At 38.6% G+C, this 21,268-nt stretch overlaps 2 protein-coding genes across 2 annotated transcripts in view; one reads left to right on the top strand and one right to left on the bottom strand.

Moving 5' to 3' along the window:
• LOC121328449 (protein kinase C zeta type-like) overlaps window positions 1-11,104 on the bottom strand; it is a 78,952-nt gene extending 67,848 nt beyond the window's left edge. The window contains exons 1-5 of the mRNA XM_041273117.1: window positions 10,508-11,104; window positions 9,988-10,163; window positions 1,866-1,987; window positions 528-617; window positions 57-107 (exon numbers count right to left, since the gene is read on the bottom strand). Of these exons, the coding sequence (XP_041129051.1) occupies window positions 57-107; window positions 528-617; window positions 1,866-1,987; window positions 9,988-10,058 (334 nt within the window). The 5' untranslated portion in view covers window positions 10,059-10,163; window positions 10,508-11,104. The remainder of the gene's footprint in view (window positions 1-56; window positions 108-527; window positions 618-1,865; window positions 1,988-9,987; window positions 10,164-10,507) is intronic.
• A 1,206-nt stretch (window positions 11,105-12,310) lies between these two features.
• On the top strand, window positions 12,311-18,178 carry LOC121329162 (protein RER1). The gene is made up of 7 exons (XM_041274565.1): window positions 12,311-12,418; window positions 14,488-14,569; window positions 14,988-15,092; window positions 15,273-15,372; window positions 16,013-16,091; window positions 16,435-16,570; window positions 16,792-18,178. Exons 2-7 carry the CDS (start codon window positions 14,489-14,491, stop codon window positions 16,879-16,881), a joined length of 591 nt encoding a protein of 196 aa, XP_041130499.1. The 5' UTR covers window positions 12,311-12,418; window position 14,488; the 3' UTR covers window positions 16,882-18,178.
• Window positions 18,179-21,268: the final 3,090 nt, after the last annotated feature.

The following is a 21,268-nucleotide window of genomic DNA, read 5'->3' as shown; positions in this document are numbered from 1 at the left end:
AGGAGAGCGGCCCACAGCGCTTCACAATGATTGGTGATTGGAAACAAAGTACTCACTGTCTTCCCCGGGACACGGCATGCCTGGCTTCTCTGGAATGCTGGGGAACACTGAAGAGAGGGCAAGTCAAATTATTAAACCATTACATTGCGTACAACTCAAAACTAAGCTCCAATGCAGAATTTCCCACCATGGGCAAATTGCCCAAGTCTTATGGATACTTATGTAGAGTAAAATGCATTGGTAATCAATCATGTGAAAAAAGAATGTGTTGGTAATGCTAAAGCAGTTTGCTGGAGGTGACTTTGGCATAAGTAGAGATGCTAATATGAGCGCCAATGGGAGTCTAATGACAGACACACACATGCATGGGCTTTTCTACTAACTGTTTATTAACACTGAACTAAACTTCAGTGAATGGTTAACTACCTATTCATTAAACACTTATTCAGGACACTCAAAATAAAGCATCTTCAAGAAAAGGTATGGATCCCACAGAGGGGTCAGTCTCAGAACTGGAAAAAGAGTACCGTGCATGTGGAGGCCCTCGTTTCTGTTCCGGCTGTACAGACGGAAGGCTTCTTCCAGCTCGATCTGGGAGGAGATGGTGCAAGGATCTCCTGCAAAAACACAGAGAAGAAAGAGGAAAAAAGATATTCCAGTCTTTGGAGAATGTAGAAGCTGCAGCAGGTACCGCACCATGCAGGGTTACTGTCAGCCCAAGATGAGGAGCGGAAACACACACATTAAACTGTACTGCAGTGCATTTACTAAGAGAGTCATTGGGGAGCCTGGAACAGACCATTTACAATAAATACATTACACCTGGGAAATGCAATAAACTAATATGAATGACAGACAGCTCATAGCACATGCCCACATCTGATTTTAGGTTTCACTGAACATACAGAATACATTTCCATGCAAGCTGTCGTGCAATATAACTAAGTGAATTAACAATCTTATTTTCTGTAAATATTTTACTGAAAAGCAAACATTTTATTTGCTCAACATACTGCAGGGAGGAAAATATAAGTTGCTAGCAATTTTTAAGAATGTGTATTGTCTTCTGTTTCCCCACCAAGAGCAGTGTGTGTTTTTTACCGAGCCAGTGTGGAAATTCAGGACACTTATTCTTAGTAGGACAGGAATTAATCTCAACTGAACTTCCACACAGCCATCATCCTTGAAGCCAAAAACATAACCTGCTCTCATGCAAGAATGAAATAAAACACAAAACCAACTGAAAAGACACTGCCAGGTCAAGAATGAAGTACCTTTTTGTTCTTAGTTCAGTCAGGAAACTCATGGGATAGATTATTTATTAAAGCTTGGACCAGACAGCACTAATACATTATACACACTTACACTACATTCTTTGGCCTCTCCTTTCAAGGTACCCCTGTCTATACATTAGCTTGCAGATAGGCAGAAAGGCAGACCTCAGGGAAGCCTATTTTTTTTTTCATTGTTTTTTTGTCAAACTGTGTTTAACAGGTAAAAGGAAATCAAGTTGTTACGAAAACGCCAGCTCAAGTTGGAAACGGACATGGGAGGAAAGTTAATACTCAGGACCTAGTTTCCTAGCCTCTTTTTTATAAACCGATACGGGAAAGCAGATGAATCTTGCGAGCAAAAAAAAAAGTTTCCTTGACGCTCTCAGAGCTGTCCTCACTCAAAGAGCCCCTTCCACCTCTGTGGCTTCAGAGAAAAACTGCTTTCTTTCACAGAGGGAGCCCAAAGACACAGAACAAACGTTCAGATTTCCGAGCCCTCCAAACAGCAGTGCTGCATGCATAGCTAAGAAGAAGTGAAAGACCAGCATGCACAAACCGTGCATGTTAAAAAAAAAAGGCTGAAGTCTGCACCTTCATTGTCAATCCATTTGAGTGTGATGGGCTGGGTCTGTAGTAGACTGCACATGTCCCGAACCTCATCACACAGCGCTCTGTACGTCATGGAGGAATCCAGAGCGGTGATCAGCATGTCCCTTCAGAGAGAGCACAAACAAGAACAACATGAGAAGTTTGGGAGACAGAAGTGGACACTTGGCCCATTGAGGCTCGTGCCTTAGTGGCACACCATTTGCACCTTGTCCTCCTTTAGTAGAACAGAATCGTGAATTTTTTTGGAAGCCACTAGTATACCTGGTACTTTTCCATGCATTTATAACTCTGTGGAGAAAGGTGCTTCCAACCTGTTCTATACTTTTTCTGAGCTTAGATTGATGGCATCTCTTCTAGTTGTAAGCTAAATACCAAGTGGTGACATGAACGGTAACATTTAGGATTTCACAGTACATGCATTTCAGAATAAGCAAAATTGGTTGGAGACGCCAGATTTTGGTCCACTTGTACTGGAATAGCCCAATTGTAAGCTTACGTTTACCAAGAAAGGTTTGGTTAACAAGGTTGATAAGGCAATAAGGTGCCGTAGAAATTCAAAAATGTTATATCTCGCTCTAAAAATAGCGGAGCTCTAAGAAAATCTGGAGCCACCAATCTCTATGTGAAGATTGATTTAGTTGGGGAATGGTTGACAAATTAGGATTCATTAAACATCCAAAGACTTGGTGCATGAAGAAGGATTAGCAAGAGGTAATGAGACTGCTTCTCTCGTAGTATTCAGACACATCAATCCAGGTCTCTCCGATTTAAACAGGGAGAGAACTGCCCTTATATCATCAGAAAATTGAATAGAGAAAACCACGGTGGCATCTACACTACAGGCGTAGAGCGGCTTGTGTACACTTTTTATCTAGCAAGGTTAAACTAGATGAAGAGAACACAATGATCATCAGATGGTGGACCTAAAGAACAAGGAAACAGTAAAGGTTTCAGCGAGGGCTAGGTGGCCTACCTCTCCATACTGACTAGTACAGTATTAGATGAACTGCCACTACAAAGTCAAGGGACGGGTTTTTCAGCGGTCTGCTTTTACAACCAAAGCAGACGAACCAGCAACGTGCATTAGGGCACAGTAGAGAGACTGTTCGGCTAGTGCGAGAGGCAAGGTCAGGGTGCAGTTCCCTTATTATTATTGATCGACTCAGAACAGCACAGTACATTTCAATCAATAGGTGGGGCTGTTGTCCTACAGGTCAGCAAACGCAAAGCCTACGAGAAATAAGATCAGTTTAAGATTGCCGAGACTAAAACACTGTAGCAACATCCTGCACTTACAGTAAGGTACAGTAATAGAATTAGCGTCCTGAATTGCTTTGTTAAATAATCAGACATCAAGAGTTATTGAAACAGACTTCAAGCGGCACGAACGCTCTGAGTTAATAAATAAAACAGGAGAGGGCTGTTGATTTAATCAGAACAGGCAGTTCACTGAATTAGCTAAAGCTGCTACTGTACATCACCAGTATTTTACTTTTCTATTTCCTAGACCAAGTTAATTCTTATATTTAGGATACATTTTTTTCTGCTAAACCGACATATCAGGCTAAATGAATTGCTTCCGGTTACAAATCACGTTTATTGAAAAAAACGCAACAAAAGGCGATTTCTCCTCTCAAGCAAAAGGATTTTTGCAGGAAGAAGGGCAGCTTTCCTGTGTGGAAACCAGGCTACCTATTCAACCTAAAAACCCCATCAGATAGATGTCAAGCACAGGCAAAACCTCCTTCTGGTGAGTCACTGTCTAATTTGAAAACACAGCACCTAGCCAAGTCCTCTTTCCAAGTCAGCGAGCAATGAAAACAAGAACCATCTTTTACAGCCAAAGCAATATCACAACCAAAGTGAGACTCCAAGTGTATATTTTGCTAATGTATTTTGGAAGAGAACACGTCATTTTTAGAAGGAGGAACAAGATTGACAGCACCTGCTGGAGATAGAGCTCAGAAACATTATATATATTATATATAAAATTTTCCTACTCAACAGGTATTTCTGTCGAGGTCTTTACAAATCTAACAGGTAAGCAATGTCTGTCTGGCCAGGTACCTGCAAATAAAGAGCACCTGAAGAGATTGCACTGAGGGAAGGGAATAAGGGAACGTGCACACATGCCTATTGTTTTTGGCAACTAGATTTTATTGAGGTTTGTTTGTGTGTGCGTGTTGTACATTCATGCCCCCTAGTGGGCTAATTGGTAAGTGCAACACAGGAAGGTTATTTTACAAATGCAGTGTTGTTGAAGCACCTGTTGCACTGTATCACTGCCCAGCTTTTAAATTCCATTGTGGTTTCTTTGATTATGCTCAATAAAAAAGACCTTGCACTAAAAAGGTCATATTTTCCCGAGTTTATTTTCCATTTCATCACCTGTCCTCTCAGCAGTACGGTGGTAGCCATGGAAACCTCAATAACCGTGTTGTTATCCCACTGCAATCTGCAGTAAACAGCAGAGCGTGTGTGGTATCTTTTTCCAAAACATACAGCTAATTGGGGAAGAACATTCATCACTGTACAGGGACTTCAAATCTGAACCTCCTGCTGCATTGTAGATTAGCTCCCTGCCTTTGACAAGCCACTGCGTTGGCAACTGTTCCTAAGGTGGTGGTTTTTTTTTTTTTTTTTTTTTTTTAAAAAACAGAGTTCTTGTTAGGACTACTGGCAAATGCTTTAAACACCTAACATGTTTGCATAACCTACCTTAAACAATACAAGTGCATTTGGTGTCCATGACAACATTCACCTTGCATCGTACTTAAGATTATCTTGCAGGTCTGTTTGGTTAATATCCCATATGAAAGTATTAGGCTGCACTATCAACAGGTGATCTAAGGTGGCACAGTAATGCTACTGTATAAGATTCAAACAGCACAGTAATTACACCAACTGCACACACCCCTATACAAAACAACTAGCTGACAACTACCATTTTATTAGTGGAGGTGACAATCAGACAGGAGGACACATATCTAGTGACACAACCTCAAACAAACTCGAGATTTTGGACAAGGACAGACTCCTAGTTAAACATTAAAACCACTGCTGCACATCAGTGCCTGGAAACTGAAAACTGTGCAGGTGAAAAAGCACCTCCTCCCAAAACAAACTGTCTTCCAGCTTCCTTGCTACCATCGGTCAAACATCCTTAAATAATAATAATAATAATAATAATAATAATAATAATAATAATAATGCCTTCAGTCGTTTAGTAATAATTAGTCTCAGACTGACCAAAACCCCCCCAGAAGCAATTATTCTTATTATTTTATAGGAAAAAAAAAACACTTTTTAAAAGACCCTTTAGTGCCGAGATTCCCAGCTGCTTGTCTGTAAACAGACCTGCTCTTGATGTCTAAGCGCCTGTCTTTCCAATCAAAGCAGCCAGCCACCCGTGAAACAAAGGCTGGCTCGCTGTCAGGCTTTGTGCTAATTAAAACTAAAGCCATTCCTTGGCAGCTTCCTCTCTCTTGTGTTTATTTATTCAGATCACCACCTTAAAAGCCCTTCAATGTATCAACCAAAAGTTAACCTTTAAGGTACAAGGAACATATGTCTCCCACAAATACAAATGCTCACTTTCTTATATTTTTGCAATGAGGTGTTTAAAAATGTACTGCCTGGTTAGATCTGGTTATCCACATTGTCAGTTTCCTCCTCGTGATACTGGAGTCGCTCTCAAATGTCTTAAGAAGAAAGCATTTGAACAAGCGCTCAATTTCTGGTCTACCTTCAGGGGTTAAAAAAAAAAAAAAAAAAAAAAAAAGCTGTTTCTTTTGAAAAAACTTGAGACATTACTCAGAAAGGCAGCTTAAGTAAAACCAAGCTGATGGAACGCATTCATTTTCCAGGGATATTAAAAACCCTAATCAGACAGGCCAATGACGAGGCAGACTGATGGTTGCTCAATGGGAAAAACACTTCTCTAATTAGGATGCAACCTCTCCTTTTGAACTCTGCTTCTCCAGAATAAAGAATGCCTGGAACTGTGCCTTCTACACCATAAACATGAAGAGCATTCCGAGATTAGAAGGAGGCGTGGTCTGCTTTGGACTGAAACCCCCGGCAACTGGTAATTAAACAGAAAAGCAATTCCGCTTTCCAATAACCCCGCGGTACTGGAGACGAGTAAACAAAGAACTACAGTATCATCACCACAAACAATTTTACACTCAAATACGATCAAGGGGTGTCTGCTGAAGACATTTTACTGTGGTTTTTAGCCTTTTATTTTAGAAGTACTTTTTAAGCTTTCTCTGCGTCCTTAGGGAAGCACACTTGGAAGAGTAACACTTGCAGCAGAAGGAGGTTAATAAATGTTAAGCTTTTACAGTAGGTCAGGTAAACCTACTGGGATGTCCAATCGCAGTCCTTGAGGACCACTCCAGGTTTAACAGGTAAAATCAGATCATGAATTACTTCAGGGTCTGGATGGAGGTTTAACTTGATTTAGCGCAGGGTTTAAACAAAGACCAGGACTGGAATAGCTAACTGGCCACCTCTGTTATAGACTTTGATATCGTCACTAATGAACCTGCATAGAAGGTCATTTTTATAGTGTCAGATATATTTACAAGTGTGTGTTGCACTACACTGCCTTGCTATCTTATCTTTCAACCCGGCCCTTTCCTCATTCAAATCCACCCTTGAACCCTCTGTGCCACTCTCTCAGCCCTGCTATTCCACACTCTGACTCGTCAGCTGGTTAGATTAATTGCAGGGTTGATACCAAACAAACACCGCCCCCCATGTGAACTTCAGTATGTAATCAACTGCTGCCAAGATCAGCAATACCTGCTTTGAATTTGATGCACAGGGAGATATATGTAGTATGTGCTGCTAAGGTTTTAATGCTTGATCATTCCCATTCCTTAACAAAATTCAAAATGGGCCAATTGTTCCAGGTATCCGAAGGAGTGCGTGTGTGTGTGTGTGTGTGTGTGTGTGTGTGTATGTGTTGTGTTTTAGACCAAGTTTGTTACCTACACAATCGTGATGTTATTATTACCGTTAGAACAACATGTGAGGACTAAGCTGGTTTTATATTCAACTGTGGTATTTTTTTTTTCATACTGTCAAGCACCATTTGCAGGAACAGCGAGTGCACGTTTGCTTTGATAAACAAAGTTATCTCAATGCAAAACAAAAGGGGAAAGTCAAACTTCTGTGTGTCTTCTCGTAACTAAGGCAAAACTTGACATACAGGTTTCTGTACGTGGAGAGATAGTCAATGGAATTCATGCTATGTGTGGTACAGTATTTAGAGGCTACCTCACAGTACAGGTGTCTTCCTGGAGAGAGAATTGGCAATGGCAGACAAGGCATTGATTCTGGCTCTCGCTGTCTGCTGACTGTTTCTTGTTTTGATGTGGATCAATGGGGGTTGAGAGCTGGGGTCACAAAGGGGTGCTATTTTAATCTGAGGTAGTGCAGACGCATGTTAATCAGCACTGATGTTTCTGCAGCTGCATCACAATTAAGCCAGCATGCTTCACAATGCAATTTCTTCCATATTTGTGCAAATATTTTAAGAAATCACATGAGATAAATCTAAGGCGGCAGTGGGGGAACACACCGAGGCGTGGTATTCAAACAATAATCCAACCTGCAGTCAAGCGTTTGCAAAATGTATCATGCAAGGCATTGCTTTCCCTACCTTTGATGATAAATGTATTTGCAGCTTGTGTGCACAGAGACACAAGTGCTGCAAAGCAGTTTATTGCTTCCTTGCCTCAATCACTGATCCACACTCGGCGATCTGTACAGTACATGCGCTCTGCTTCCATCATTATTTAAGACTGTTTAAAACAACTGGTCAGGATTTCATCAACCTTCAAATCCCAGCTCACAACTGGGCCAGTATTTGTAGGAAATTAAAATATCCTTTGGGAAAGAATTTGTAATTGCATTTTTTTTTTTTTTTTTTTTTTTTTTTTTTAATTTTAAAAAAGTTTATTTTATCTCCATGGAGTTTGTTAATGACCTGCTCTGCAGAATCTCTTTCGTAACTCCACACAATGCAGTGACAGAAGCAGTTTATTTAGGGTTTTAAACAGGCTCAAAATGGAAGCATTCCCGGTTCAGGGTGGCTCTGAGGTGCCCAGGGAGATGAATGCACTGTCACACTGAGGCTGTTTTGAAATTAATCTCCCATCTTCAATATAAATCAATCAGGTGTGTGTTTATGAACACAACTTAGGAAACTTTAAACAGAGATGAAAAAGAATCATTCTAAAGATATCGATCCCCGCATTCCTGTACATACATCAAGCTGTGGATTCGTTTGTGTCTACTCTCATATGAGGGGCACATGAGGGGCATTACACTGGTCTCACACCATAATGGCAAACTCAAGATTTTTCTGCTGATGGTTCTATCCTCACCCGCAGAAGTTTTTAAATCGCAAAGCCTTCTGCTCGCCTGTACTGACATTGACGGCTTACAGCAGCCAATGCAACACAGCTTACAATGGAATAACAGCCTTGCTGCAGCACATCATTTAGAAGTCGGAATTTCATTTTTGCAAGCTGGTCCCTCACTAATGCCCTTGTGTGCATCTACATGTATATCCAACAGGTTTTAAAAGTTGAAGAACTTCAACTTGCTGTGTGCTTTGACCCTCCATTTAAAATACCAACATAACAAGAGCAGCAGAATCATAACCCTTTAAAAAGGTACAAGAAGCCTAAATAAAATGATGCTAACCACCTTATTTTTGCAATGAGGTGCACGGAACAGGGTTTAAAATGTACCGACAGGCTGGATCTGCTCATCCAAATTGTCCGTTTCCTTGAGATACCGAGTCACTCTTAAAATGTACTTTAAGAAGAACCCGTTTGAACAGACGCTCAGTGCCTTGTGTAGCTCCAGAGGTTAAGGGCAGTTTAACACCATGCAATCCTGGCTAGCCTTTAGTTTCACTTTGTTCTCATGGGGAATTGCAATGCCCTACACAGTATGCAAAACAAACCACCTGTTGTTCTGGAAAACAATGTTTAAGTTGGCTCAACTGATTGCCCCACGGGTCCCCTGCTCTTCAGAACACACATTTCACAGACTGCACAGTGCAGTCTGAGAGACTTAATAGCGGGTACTTAAAAAGCAGCTTCCTGCAAAGCTCCACACCCTGAGGAGTAACAGAGGAGATAAAGTGCAACTCATTCTAACATTGTGAAGCCTCTACGCTCACAATAGGACACATTCACAAGGCTTCAAGTTTCACCACTAACACTGGTTTCCTGAAAGGTTATTTTCAAATTGGTTGATCCTTGTTTAAAAGCATTGTTCCCTTAAGAAATACACATTCCTTATTCCACAGGAGTAAAAGTCTTCATCCAGACAGATTTAGATAAATTATGCTATTAAAAAAAACGAAACTCAGTGGTGCCTTGTTTATCTGCTTCCCTCACATAAGTAAAATACACATAATCATGAAAATAAGGTTAATGTTTTGTATACACACGGTAGATATTAGGTTGCTCCACAGTGAACGATGTCCCTTTAAATGCCATACCTTGTTTTCTCTTCATCAAAAGAAGATTGCAATGAGAGTGCAGTAAAAGATTGAGGATTATATATGTGACACTAGCATTTGGTTTTACTAAAAAAGGTAACCTCGAACAACTATAACCCGCTGAATACATACACAATGCAGAACCAGGCTGTCTAACTCGAATCAGTTATTGCTTTAAAAATAAATCACAGCTCCAGTGCTGAGTTTGCCTGCAACATATACGAATGGAGAAACGCTATTAGAATCTGTAATGTGTAACTGGCTGGCCAGAGCTACAGTCCACAGAAGCGCCCCCCCTTGGGTGGCAAACGATTAACAATCAGCACGATGCACAAGCGGCGGTGTGTGTGTGTGTGTGTGTGTGTGTGTGTGTGTTTAACGTTATTAATACATTAGGCAACACTGCATTTCGGAGTATGTATATTAAATTTGAACTTGCTTAATCACAGTTTCGACAAAAAAAGTCGTCATTCGTGTTGACAAGACAACGACAAAATACATAGCTGTAGAAGTTGTTATGTCATACCATTCTGGTTGTTATTTATAAATAACAATAATAAAAAATAAAACACTTACCCTTTGTAATGTGTTTTAATTTTCACATAATCCTGATTCAGATCCATCGTGGGTGCTTGTCTGGTGGGCATGATTCTCCTAAACTATCAGCAGGAAACGAAGAAATCAGCTGGCGATTACAAACACATGCTGCAATCCAGCTGGGAGGGTGTTAATGATCTTCAGGAATTCAAATCCTGTTGATAGATAGATATATATATTTACACACACAGGTATATCAAATAAGTTTTGTTCACGAGTTCAAAGTCAGAATTTTATTTTCGGTCCTCTCTCGATAGTCATCGAGGGTGCCACAGGTTGCACATTCCAAAGAAATAGGCTGAACTATTATTATTATTTATTATTATTATTATTATTATTATTATTATTATTATTATTATTAATTTCAGATCATAAAATCTGTCCTGCAACCTGCCGGTAAACAAACACGATCATTCAGCGATTTACCAGATATACTAAATGTACATCACTTTCCTGCTGTACGTAAATATATTGCAAAACGACGATGTATAATCGTTACCTTTGACTATTATCGGAACAAACAAGAAAGTTTTCGAGGTTCACCTCTCCTTGCAACACCCTCGCCGTCACAATATTTAGGAAAATGTAGTTTTAAAAGTTCCAGCATTATTTCGCTAGCTTTGTTTTGAAATCAGCAATGTTTAAAATATGTATTTCATTAAATAAGAGTATTTTTTTAAAAATAAAAAGGCACAACGTATCAATGTGTACTAGTCAGAAAAGTCCAACTAACTCAAATGTGCAGTCAAAAGACTTTTTTTTTTTTTTTTTTTTTTTATTAAAAACAGCTAACTTGCAAATATTTTGAAAACTAATTTAAGGCTCCAGAAACAACCGTTCCTTTTTCCAAATGATGCAAAAAAAAGTGGGATTGTCTTCAAATATTTTGTAAAGATGTTATTTATAATCATGCAAAACTGGAAATACGGTAGAGACAGGAAACTTTAAAAAAAGTTAACTATATAAACAACTGTTAAGATGTCCTGCCACACATGGAAGTACAATCTATCTTAATAACTGCTTTGTTTATTGTCTGTATTAAATTATAAATGAATTAAAACTCTCATCCTCGAAATAAATCCTCAACTCCAGAACTTTCCGCTGTTTCAAGAGAGCCTTTGCTTAACATGGCGGAGACAAGCCAGCGCAAAAGCCAATCAGACTGCAGCATGAATACCTGTCTACCAATTAGAGCGGAGCGAGAAACACCTGTAGCCAATCCAGTTAAACGTGGGATTACCTTCAACCAATAAACGGTCGCGAAGTGATTTATCTGAAATCAAGATAAGCGGATCGATTTCCATCCAATCAAAAGAGAGTTCGTGTTACCTGCGCCCAATCAGAAGCCATTGCGAAGGAGCAAAAACACCTTGTTAACAGATATAAATGATATTCAGTCTTACAAAACTTTTGTTGTGCAAAACTATATATATATATATAGTATATACAGCAAAGTGTTATGGATTCGCAACCACAGAGCACCCTTTACTTGCAGTCACAGGAATTAGAAATAAATAACGATAAGGGACAGATATTTGGAATTTCTGAGCCCTGTGATTTGCCGTGTAAACGCCATTCTAGTATTTTTGGGGTTTTTTTTGTTCCTTTTAAGAAAACTTACACGTTACCAACTGAGAAAACATACATGTTCAATAGTTTGTTTCAATTTACAATACCAATGTGAACTGGATACAGGTATTTCTATGCGGTTTGTGTATTTCAACGTTTAAAACCTTTCGTGAAATAGACTCGTAATTAAAACAACGTGTATGACTGTTTTAACCCCTGAATGGCCGCGCTGTCCTGGGGTTGAATTGCCATGAACCCCCTCCCCAATAGCAGAGAGGGCATTTATTTCATCCCATATGTACATAACGAGTGCTAATTCGAAACGGATATACGGGCTTCCACTATTAAAATAGATACATGAATGCCAAAGTAAATAAATGTAATTTTCTAAACAAAGAAACCACACACACACATATATATATATATATATATATATATATATATATATATATATATATATATATATATATGTATGCTTTGTTTATCTATATATATATAATATATATATAATATATATATATATATATATATATATATATATATATAGGGATAGAATATATATATATTATTTACCGTAAATTAAATTTCAGTACAAAAACGAAGGCTGTGCGTTTCTATCGTGTATTTTAAAATTTGTAATTGCCTTATTATAAATGATTTTATAATTATCGTGCAGCAGCTCAGCTGCAGGGTAGGCAGTCGATGGCAGAGCCGCAGATGTGCGAATGGCTGCGTTCTGAGCGCGGCTGCTCTCCCCTGGCAGCTCTCGCGGAGGCGGTGACGTGTTCGCATTCCGGGGTCTCGAGCGGAGAGCGACGCCGCAGCCAGGGCCGTTTCTCAGGTACGAAATGCCGACATGGTGTCGCTGCTTGAGGATTACGAGGAATGTATGTCGTGTTTTCGCGTGTGGTGTGTTTGGATATTGAACCGTTTCTTGCTGTGGGTTCTGTTTTTACTCCCAAATTGTACCACGGCAGTGAAAATCCGTTTCACAGTCGGCTTCGGGCATCGGGTTGGCCGGATGTGAGTTGGTCAGTTTTACGAAGTCACTGCCGGTGTTTGTAGTTCTAATTCGACTCGGTTGCATTTGTATTCGTGTCAGAGTTCGGGAAATGAACTACAACATCCAGTACGCAATGCTTTGCGGTTGACAACAAAATTGCAACGCATTGCATTTCGGGTATAGTAGTCAAAATGCAAGTGATTTAATGTTTAGGTGAATAAGGAATTGTACAAATGAAAACTACAACCTCCAGAATGCGCTAGGTTTGTGGCCGAAACCGAAAGACGGAATCGACCTTAGGAATAGCTTTTTAAGCAGTCAACTGTCTTATTCATTTTTATTTTTGTAGATTATATTAATAACTATAACATTACCTTTTTTTTTTTTTTTTTTTTTAATTAGAGTTGCCATCAAATGCTTCTAGTATGAGGGTGATGTCATTCATCTTTGAAGATGTGTGTTTGTAAACTCACCAGATAGAACAATAACACAGATGTTCGTTATAATATATTGTTAAAATACCTGTATAATGATTTACAGTCGAGTATCAGTGGTGTAAGTCCACGCTTGGTTAAATGACTGTGGATCACCTTAAAGTGCGCTTCAGTACACATTGTTAGAAAATAAAATCGCCCAGATTCACGGAGGTGTGTATTGCTGTACTGCAACAACACAGCGTTCAATTCAGTCACTCCGTTTAATGCTGAGAGGCCTGAAATGGAGACACATTTTTGGGGGCAAAAATTGCCAACCGAAATTAAGCCGTTTTTATTTTGTCTACTTCCAATTTATCAATCTGTTTTACTAGTGTCATGTACAGTTGCACACACACACTATATATATATATATAAAACATCTTAACCTTGAGGATAAACATGGCTACAATTGGGAATATCAAGTAGACTTCAATATTCAGTGAGAAAATGACTTAACTCGCTAAACCTGATGGGTGTATCTGAAAGGAAAGGTCTGTGGAAGATATACTGAGTCAACCCTATACAGAACAGACCCAACCCACTAAGTCGTACAGTCATGCTTACCTTACCAATAAAACTAGCAGTGCAGAGTAAAGTATTGACACTGTTAAATGTTTTACCTATCCTTTCTTGTTTTCCTCAAGTGTAATTTTTTAGTTTTTATTGTTTTTCTTTCTGACGTTCAGAGAATATTCTTCTATCTGACATGACTTTTATTTGGTACTTGTATCTATCAGTGTTTGCTGTGAGTGGTGCTGTGCATATAATTGGCCCAAGGTTCTTTGTAAATGATCTAAAATCTTGCTTTAGATTAAATTGTTCCAGCCTCTGGGCACTCTAATCTGTGGTCTTGGACACCTTGAAACACTGTCCTTTGCTTCATGTAAATGATAGAACAGTAAGGAGATTATATTATCCATGAGATGCACAGTTTGGTCTTTGCCTTGCATGTCAGGGAAACAGTCAGCTCAGCTTGCATTATATGTGCAATGGGCAAATACCTTGGCACTCCTGCGTCACTGTATAATTACCAGTAGGCTACCTAGCAACACTAGCACAGTGGCATGTTCAGTTCAGTTACTGAAGTAATCCCAACCTTTTGAATTTTGAATGTACAATCAGCTGTTATTTCTTTATATGCCCTTCAGTCACTATGTGCAATTGTACCATGTTATGTTTCCTATCTGTGTGTCTTTTTTTATAATGCATATATGTTTTTTGTTTTTTTTTTACTCCCAGAGTTAGGGCAGGGCAATTTCTCAAACTCTGTAAAGTTCACACAAGAACCTTTTTAAAATGTCTAAAAATGTAATTGCAGATTTGTGACAGACGGTGGCGGGATATATTTATCAGAAGTTGCTAACAATAATGAAATACAATTAAATACTTGAGTATATTAGTTATATATAATAATGTTTGTTCTGTCTACAGAATGTCTGAAGGGGACAGTGCAGGTGACTCCATTCATGGCAAACCATCATCAATCGCTAGCTTTTTCACAAGGCTTGGGCAGGTGGGTTATTGTGTTGTTTTTTTTTTTAAAGCAAACTCTGTGATCTGGTATTGTCTTTCCTTGATCAGTAACGCTTTAAAAGGCTAAGGTGTGTTCCATGCAATTTATGACATACGTATTTTGATAAGCTTTTTTTTTTTTTAGAATGATGATACAGTGGTCTATAATTAGTCCGCTTCCTTTTCTTTAAATACATATTTCTTACGGTATTTATTTTTTTTGGAAGTCTGTGTTATTGCTTGCAGTTTTTCTTTTTTTTTTTTTTTTTTTTTTTAACATGTGTTGTAAAGTCATTCAAAACCACCTTTTACTTCTGTATTTAAAAAAATGTAAACTCCAGATCATTGGGAAACGGAATTAACTGTCTGCTTGACGTTAGAGGAACTGCTGCTGACAAATTGCTTCATTTCTTTTTCAGATTTACCAGTCGTGGTTAGACAAGTCCACACCATTTGCAGTGGTCCGGTGGGTTGTCGCTCTAATTCTAACTGTCATCTATTTGATAAGAGTATATATACTGCAGGTAAGCCTTCTTTCAGAATATGTGAATTACATTTGAAACACTGGCAACTTTATGTGACTTCTGTCCCTTGCAATAAGTTAACTTACTCATGCTTTCTATGCATTCCCCACTCTTGTGTAGAGTTTTTTCCCCGCTAGCTGCTTAGTATAATTTTGTTCTCTTGTTGTTGTGTTGTTTTAGGGATGGTATATTGTTACGTACGCTCTTGGAATCTACCATCTCAATCTCTTCATTGCTTTTCTGTCGCCAAAAGTGGATCCGTCACTACTGGACGACGCAGGTAAACCCTTCCGCTGACGAGCGTTGATTCTTGAGAAATTATTTTTTTGTGTCTGTGTAATCGGTTTGGATTTTACCACGAGTGAAAAATGTGTGTTTTTATAAGTGTTCGGCAGGTACCTCTAATCAAGTCAAGAGTGTATTTCTTGCCCACTCTTTTTACAAGCGCTTAAACGTATTATAAGTCATTAAATCTAAATTTAAAAAAAAATAGGTCGGATATTGAAGTATGTAATCTCTTTATGTAGAACCTGTTGTGGTTGAAACGTTTAACAGTTTTTATGTTGTGTTATTCTTAAATGCATAGTTTAAGAATCTATGCATAGTGGACAACCAGTACACTGTGATCTATTAACAGGGTAATTAATAACCTACAGCATTAAGCAAAGTGTGAAACCACATAACTTTTACAGAGGGATCGTGTATCTACTGAAAATGCGTCCAGATGTTCTGGAAAACAAGTTGAATTTGGATTTGTTTTTATTTTTAAAGTGGGTTTAAACATGCTTTCTAGGAGTGGTTTAGAAAAGCTTCTCACTTGGTGCTCGGTCTAAAAGCAGCATGACCGGCTTCACGATCATTTGTGGTTTCAGTGAATCCTGTTTTTTTTTTTTTTTTAACCTTTTTTCTTTTATTTTCAGATGAAGGTCCTGCATTACCTACAAAGCAGAATGAAGAATTCCGACCCTTTATAAGAAGGCTACCAGAGTTTAAATTCTGGTGGGTATTAATATGTATGAGAGGATGCTGCACCAGTGGTTTTCATTATATTGTGAGTGCCTGTATACTGACAAAATTACCACTATAACCTGAGTACATTTCCAGTAAGAGGAAAAAAAAATGTTAGAAAGGTCTTGAACCCTGAAGACCCTGGAAGTAACTCAGAATTAGATGCCATTTAAGTTGCTGAGTGGCAGTGTAACATTCAAGCAACTTGTGACCATGCCTAGCAAATAGGTTTTTTTTTTTTGTCTCCGCAGGTCAAATACAATGTTAAAGATTTTGTTTTGTATTGGTTTTCCCATTACAAAGTACTTTCATGTGAATGTGTTGCTATTTTCAGGCACTCTGCAACGAAAGGCATTGTGGTTGCAATGATTTGCACGTTCTTTGATGCCTTCAACGTGCCAGTGTTCTGGCCTATTCTCGTCATGTACTTCATCATGCTTTTCTGTATCACAATGAAGAGGCAGATTAAGGTATGAACACTTTTTTTTTCTTCCCCTGATGCTCCTGACGATTACTTGCAAACAATAGTCAAGGAGATCAGACTTTATTTTGTACTAGTGGCACCAAATGATTTACAAAAGGAGTATTATTAACTTAAGGTTATAACCTTGCCGTGCAATCTTTAAAAACTGAAAACGAATCCTAAACCACCAGCACTAAAGCTATTTCTCTTATTTATTTTTCTTTACAGCACATGATCAAGTACAGATATCTACCATTTACACACGGGAAGGCAAAATACAAAGGCAAGGAAGACACAGGGAAGTCCTTTTCCAGTTAGAATAAATGTTACCACCTGAAAAAAAAAAAGAAAATCCTTAACTTGGGGTGGGAAGGGACAAAAAAAAAAAAAAAAAAAAAGTGGAAAAGAGTTTTGATCCGTTGTGACGGTGTTGGACAGCAGACCGGTAAAAGATTTACATAAACAGATTATGCTCCCCTTGATACGAAAAGGTTCTCGCTTGTAGATCGTATTTCAGTGGACATTTCGGAACAGGTTTTTATTGGAATTATGCAGTGTTTGCCTTCTGCCCTCCCCGTGGGGGATGGTTCAAGCTGCTGTTGAGTGAGGTACAGAAATGTATTACCGGAGTTCTGCTCCTGCGTCTCTTGTCACTGTCTCATTGGGGTCATTCATCTTCCAGCTACTTTCAGGGGAAAAAAACCCAATAAAACAAAAATCGGCATTGTATCCACCCTTCTGGTCAGGTCATGTGCGTCGTACCTGCCCAGTTGTTCATTCTGTTAAATTCTAGCACAGTGCACATAGATCTGTTTTGCCAATTATCTTGTTCTGACTTTTAAAAGCCTCACTTTTTATTAGGAAGTAGTTCAATTATGGAATCCTATCATTCCTAAGGAGATTTATTTTTTAGTGTTTGTTGCTCTTGTTCCAGGGGTCTAAGGGATGGAAGGGGCATTTCTCTTTTTGTTTTTATCCTCTCCATATATATATATATATATATATATATATATATATATATATATATATATATATATATATGATGTGATTTTGCTGGCGTGCCAGAGGTGCAGTCGTGCTGTGAACGATAGAGAGGGTTCAGGACGCTGCTCTTGTTGTGGAAGGGAAGAGAAACATGGAACAAGAAAAGCATGTGTCCGAATCACCATTTCACTAAAGGATCAGAACTTTTTTTCCTGGTGAAAGTGTATCATGTTTTCTTAGGGGTTTTGTTCAGGGTTTATATATATTAAAAAGGGTAAATAGTTTTGAGATTATTTTGAATGCATCATATTTTGCTTTACAAACATTACTGTTTCCAGGTGTTTTTTTTTTTTTTTTTTTTTTTTAATTTAATGTATCGATTTTATTTCTTGTAAACAATCTCATAGAAATGAAAAAGTAGCCCTTGAGCAGTAGCTTTATAATCCAGTTTCTTAAAAAAAAAAAAAAAAAAAAAAACAAAGAAAAGAAATATGTAAAAATGCATGTGTGATGATTTTTCATGTCGTCCTCCAGGTAAAAAAAAAAATTAAAAAAAAAACCCCCAAACGTGATTTTATTAACTTAAGTGTAATTTTTCACTTCAGATGTTATTAAAGAGACGGTGTCCCTTTTTTTTTGCCTTGTGTGGTTAATCACTCTTTGTATGTTTTTGTGTTTCCTTTTATGCTTTAACCAAAAACACCCTGAAGGTGAAAATAAGCTAAAGTAATAGTGTTTCTGTAAGTATTACGTGTTTTTAGACGGTGTGTTTGTATAATTCATGCTTCTCACTGCACAAATTTAGCCACAGCCTTCATATAAGTAATTGGGATCCTTTAAGACCCGACTTGTAAAGTTTTGGTATTCAGTTTCTTCCGAAATGCTAAAGGGCATAAACAACTTGTATATACCTGACTAACTAACTTCAAAGTGTTGAATTGTTTGCTGAAATAAAATGCGTTTCCTGTACTTAACAGCACCCCCAACAGTGGAGCTTTACACTGACTGGCATCGCTCCTGTTTTTGTGTCCACAGCAACCAAATAAGTTCAACAGTGTATTTGCTGACACCGCTGTACTCTGTATTCCTTATATCAATTATTTATCGTACAAAACAATATCATTAAATACATCTGCTGAACATTTTTTATGTCGTTTTCTAAACGGGCGACTGGAATTTCTTGTCAGGTTCATTGGCAATTATTTAAGGAGGAATTACAGAGAAACAGCAGTGTGCTTGCAGGAAATGCATTGCCTGGTGTATGCTTTGTTGAATATGTCTGAAATCCTTTACCTAAACACATTTCTTTCTTTTCACTGGATGCAAGAGCTCAAGCAAGCCAAAATTAAGCAGTGGGAGTTCAGAAACACCACATGAACGAATGAATGAAGGAATAAATAAAGTTTTTCTGCTTTTCATTACACAAATCAAGCCTGCCCTGAAACCTTGTCTAAATGCTTTGAGACACAAACTAAGCAGTTTACTTGCTTCCTATTTGCAGGAGCAGATGCATGCATCCCCTGTGTCCTGCAAAAACACTTACAAGTGTCGTCAGTTTACTACTCTACTACTATAAAAATTATTCCATGGAGAATATTATGTGATACTAATAGAATAATAATTGTAAAAAAGCTTGTTTGTTTTGAGTGTTCCGTTTTTAAAACAAAGCAAACGTGCCCCAAACTGCATGCAAATTCACGCTGAGTTATGTAAACCCATGGATATTAGCATTATAACTTTAGGATTTAAGACTTCAACACAGTAGCGCTGGACTCAAGCAGGGTGATTTCAGAAGAGAGATTCTATGCAGCGCCAGCCAGCCAGAAAGAAAGGAGCGTCAAGCAGAAGGCTGTCATGCAGCGGCCCGTGTTATTAGCAGTTAAACTTTGTGTGGTACTTTTGGTACACAGGGATAAATGCAGTAAATGTCAAATCTAATTCAGAGTTTAGTTTACCAGGGGATTATCTTTTAGGAGGACTGTTCCCGGTCCATAAAACCGTACAAACTGACCTGCAAAGGAAGCCTGAAGTATTCCAGTGCTCCAAGTAAGTACCATTTGGTTGTTGTACATCATTTTCTCAAATAATGTTGCTGAAGTTATGTTTTGCCTTCTAAAACACAGTTTAAACAATGCAGCTTGTTTATTTATGTGTAAAATGTTTTGATGGTTGTGAAAAAATATTCTGGGAACAGTAGTCTTAAATGATTTATTATCATTATTAGTATTTAATGGAGGAACGTTGCAGTAGTGTGAATAGTATACATTTTTTAATGTACTAATGTACGACACACCAATATACAGGTGTAGGATTATTTAGTGGTACATGTTAAAAAGTGGTACACCATGTACTGTGCTTGTCCGAGCATGCGCAAATGATTTTAGCTCAGAAAACAAAGAAATGCCCGTCTGAACGGGGTGAGATGTACTGAGTTTGACCCTTAAACATTCTTTTTAATATTTTTTCTTTTTTTCACAATTTAGAAAACGTATGTGACTTTAACCGATAAGCAGCAAATTGCGTTATCTAAAATTGTAAACGTATGCAATTTTGTGGGTGAACTACAGTTTGTCTTGTTCGTATTGATTTGTGCACTAGTCAATCACAGCATTGACCGCGTACCATTTTCTGACGTTACATGGTAAGTCGCGTTTTGGTACGCGTATCACATTGTGACGATGTACCACATTCTGCCCTACACCGGTACACTATATATACTGCACATATCTGGCACTCTGTGGTCGCAGATCTGATGCATACACGACTCATGGAATATACTGTTTCTGTTTTTCCATAGATAAGATTTTTTCCCGAAGGGCTATAATCAATTGCAAGTCATGAGGTTTGCTGTGGAGGAGATCAACAACTCGACCTACCTCCTGCACGGCGTCACCTTGGGCTATGAGATCTATGATCACTGTTCGAATTCTGTGAACATTGGAGCAGTTCTAGACTTCCTCTCTGACAGTTCAACTCGGTCCATCCCATTTGGAGAGGGATACAAACAGGACCGGCACCTACCCAAGGTCTTGGCAGTGATTGGTCCTTCCTCCAGTATGGATGCATTTTTAACTGCACCTATGTTGATGTCCTATCTCGTACCACTGGTAACTTTTGTATTTGTTCGTGTTCTGTATATTTCTGTGTGTGTGTGTGTAAAATTATCATGAAAGTTACAGGATAATGGCACTGCATCACCTTAATGTTAAAAACTTGCATTTTATAGGCTGTCAAAGATCCTTGTGTTGAGTAGTGCAGTGGAACACCTCGTCATAAAACAGGTACCATTAATAGTACAGTATTCATGATTTAGCAGTGGCTTGAAACCTGCTTCCAGGACGGGAGACCTAGGCAACTTTGCTGTGTCAAACTCCAAGTCTCTGGTGTGCCAGATAGTGGCCTGAAACCAAGTTCCAAGCCATAAAATGGCTCCATGTTCCCTCGCCTTTACCTGTGAGAGTGGAGAGAGTGACAGAAGTAAAAGCCTGATGTGGAAGAGAAGTAGAAGAGAGGACGCTGGGACTGTAGCACAGCCAGCATGTGATAATCTCCACAGCATCTAGAGCTAACACAGCAATGCAGTTTCCAAACCTCCTCTTCTCTGTACACTTTGGTTACTGTTGGTTAATTACCATACTTTGTTTTCAAACAGATCAGTCACTCAGCATCAAGCATGCAGTTAAGTGACAAAGGCAGATTTCCCTCGTTTATCCGTACGTTC

The sequence above is a fragment of the Polyodon spathula genome, chromosome 16, assembly GCF_017654505.1.
Source record: "Polyodon spathula isolate WHYD16114869_AA chromosome 16, ASM1765450v1, whole genome shotgun sequence".
Classification (NCBI taxonomy): Eukaryota; Metazoa; Chordata; class Actinopteri; order Acipenseriformes; family Polyodontidae; genus Polyodon; species Polyodon spathula.
Note: the sequence above shows the minus strand (reverse complement) of the source record. Positions and strands in the feature narration are given on the sequence as shown.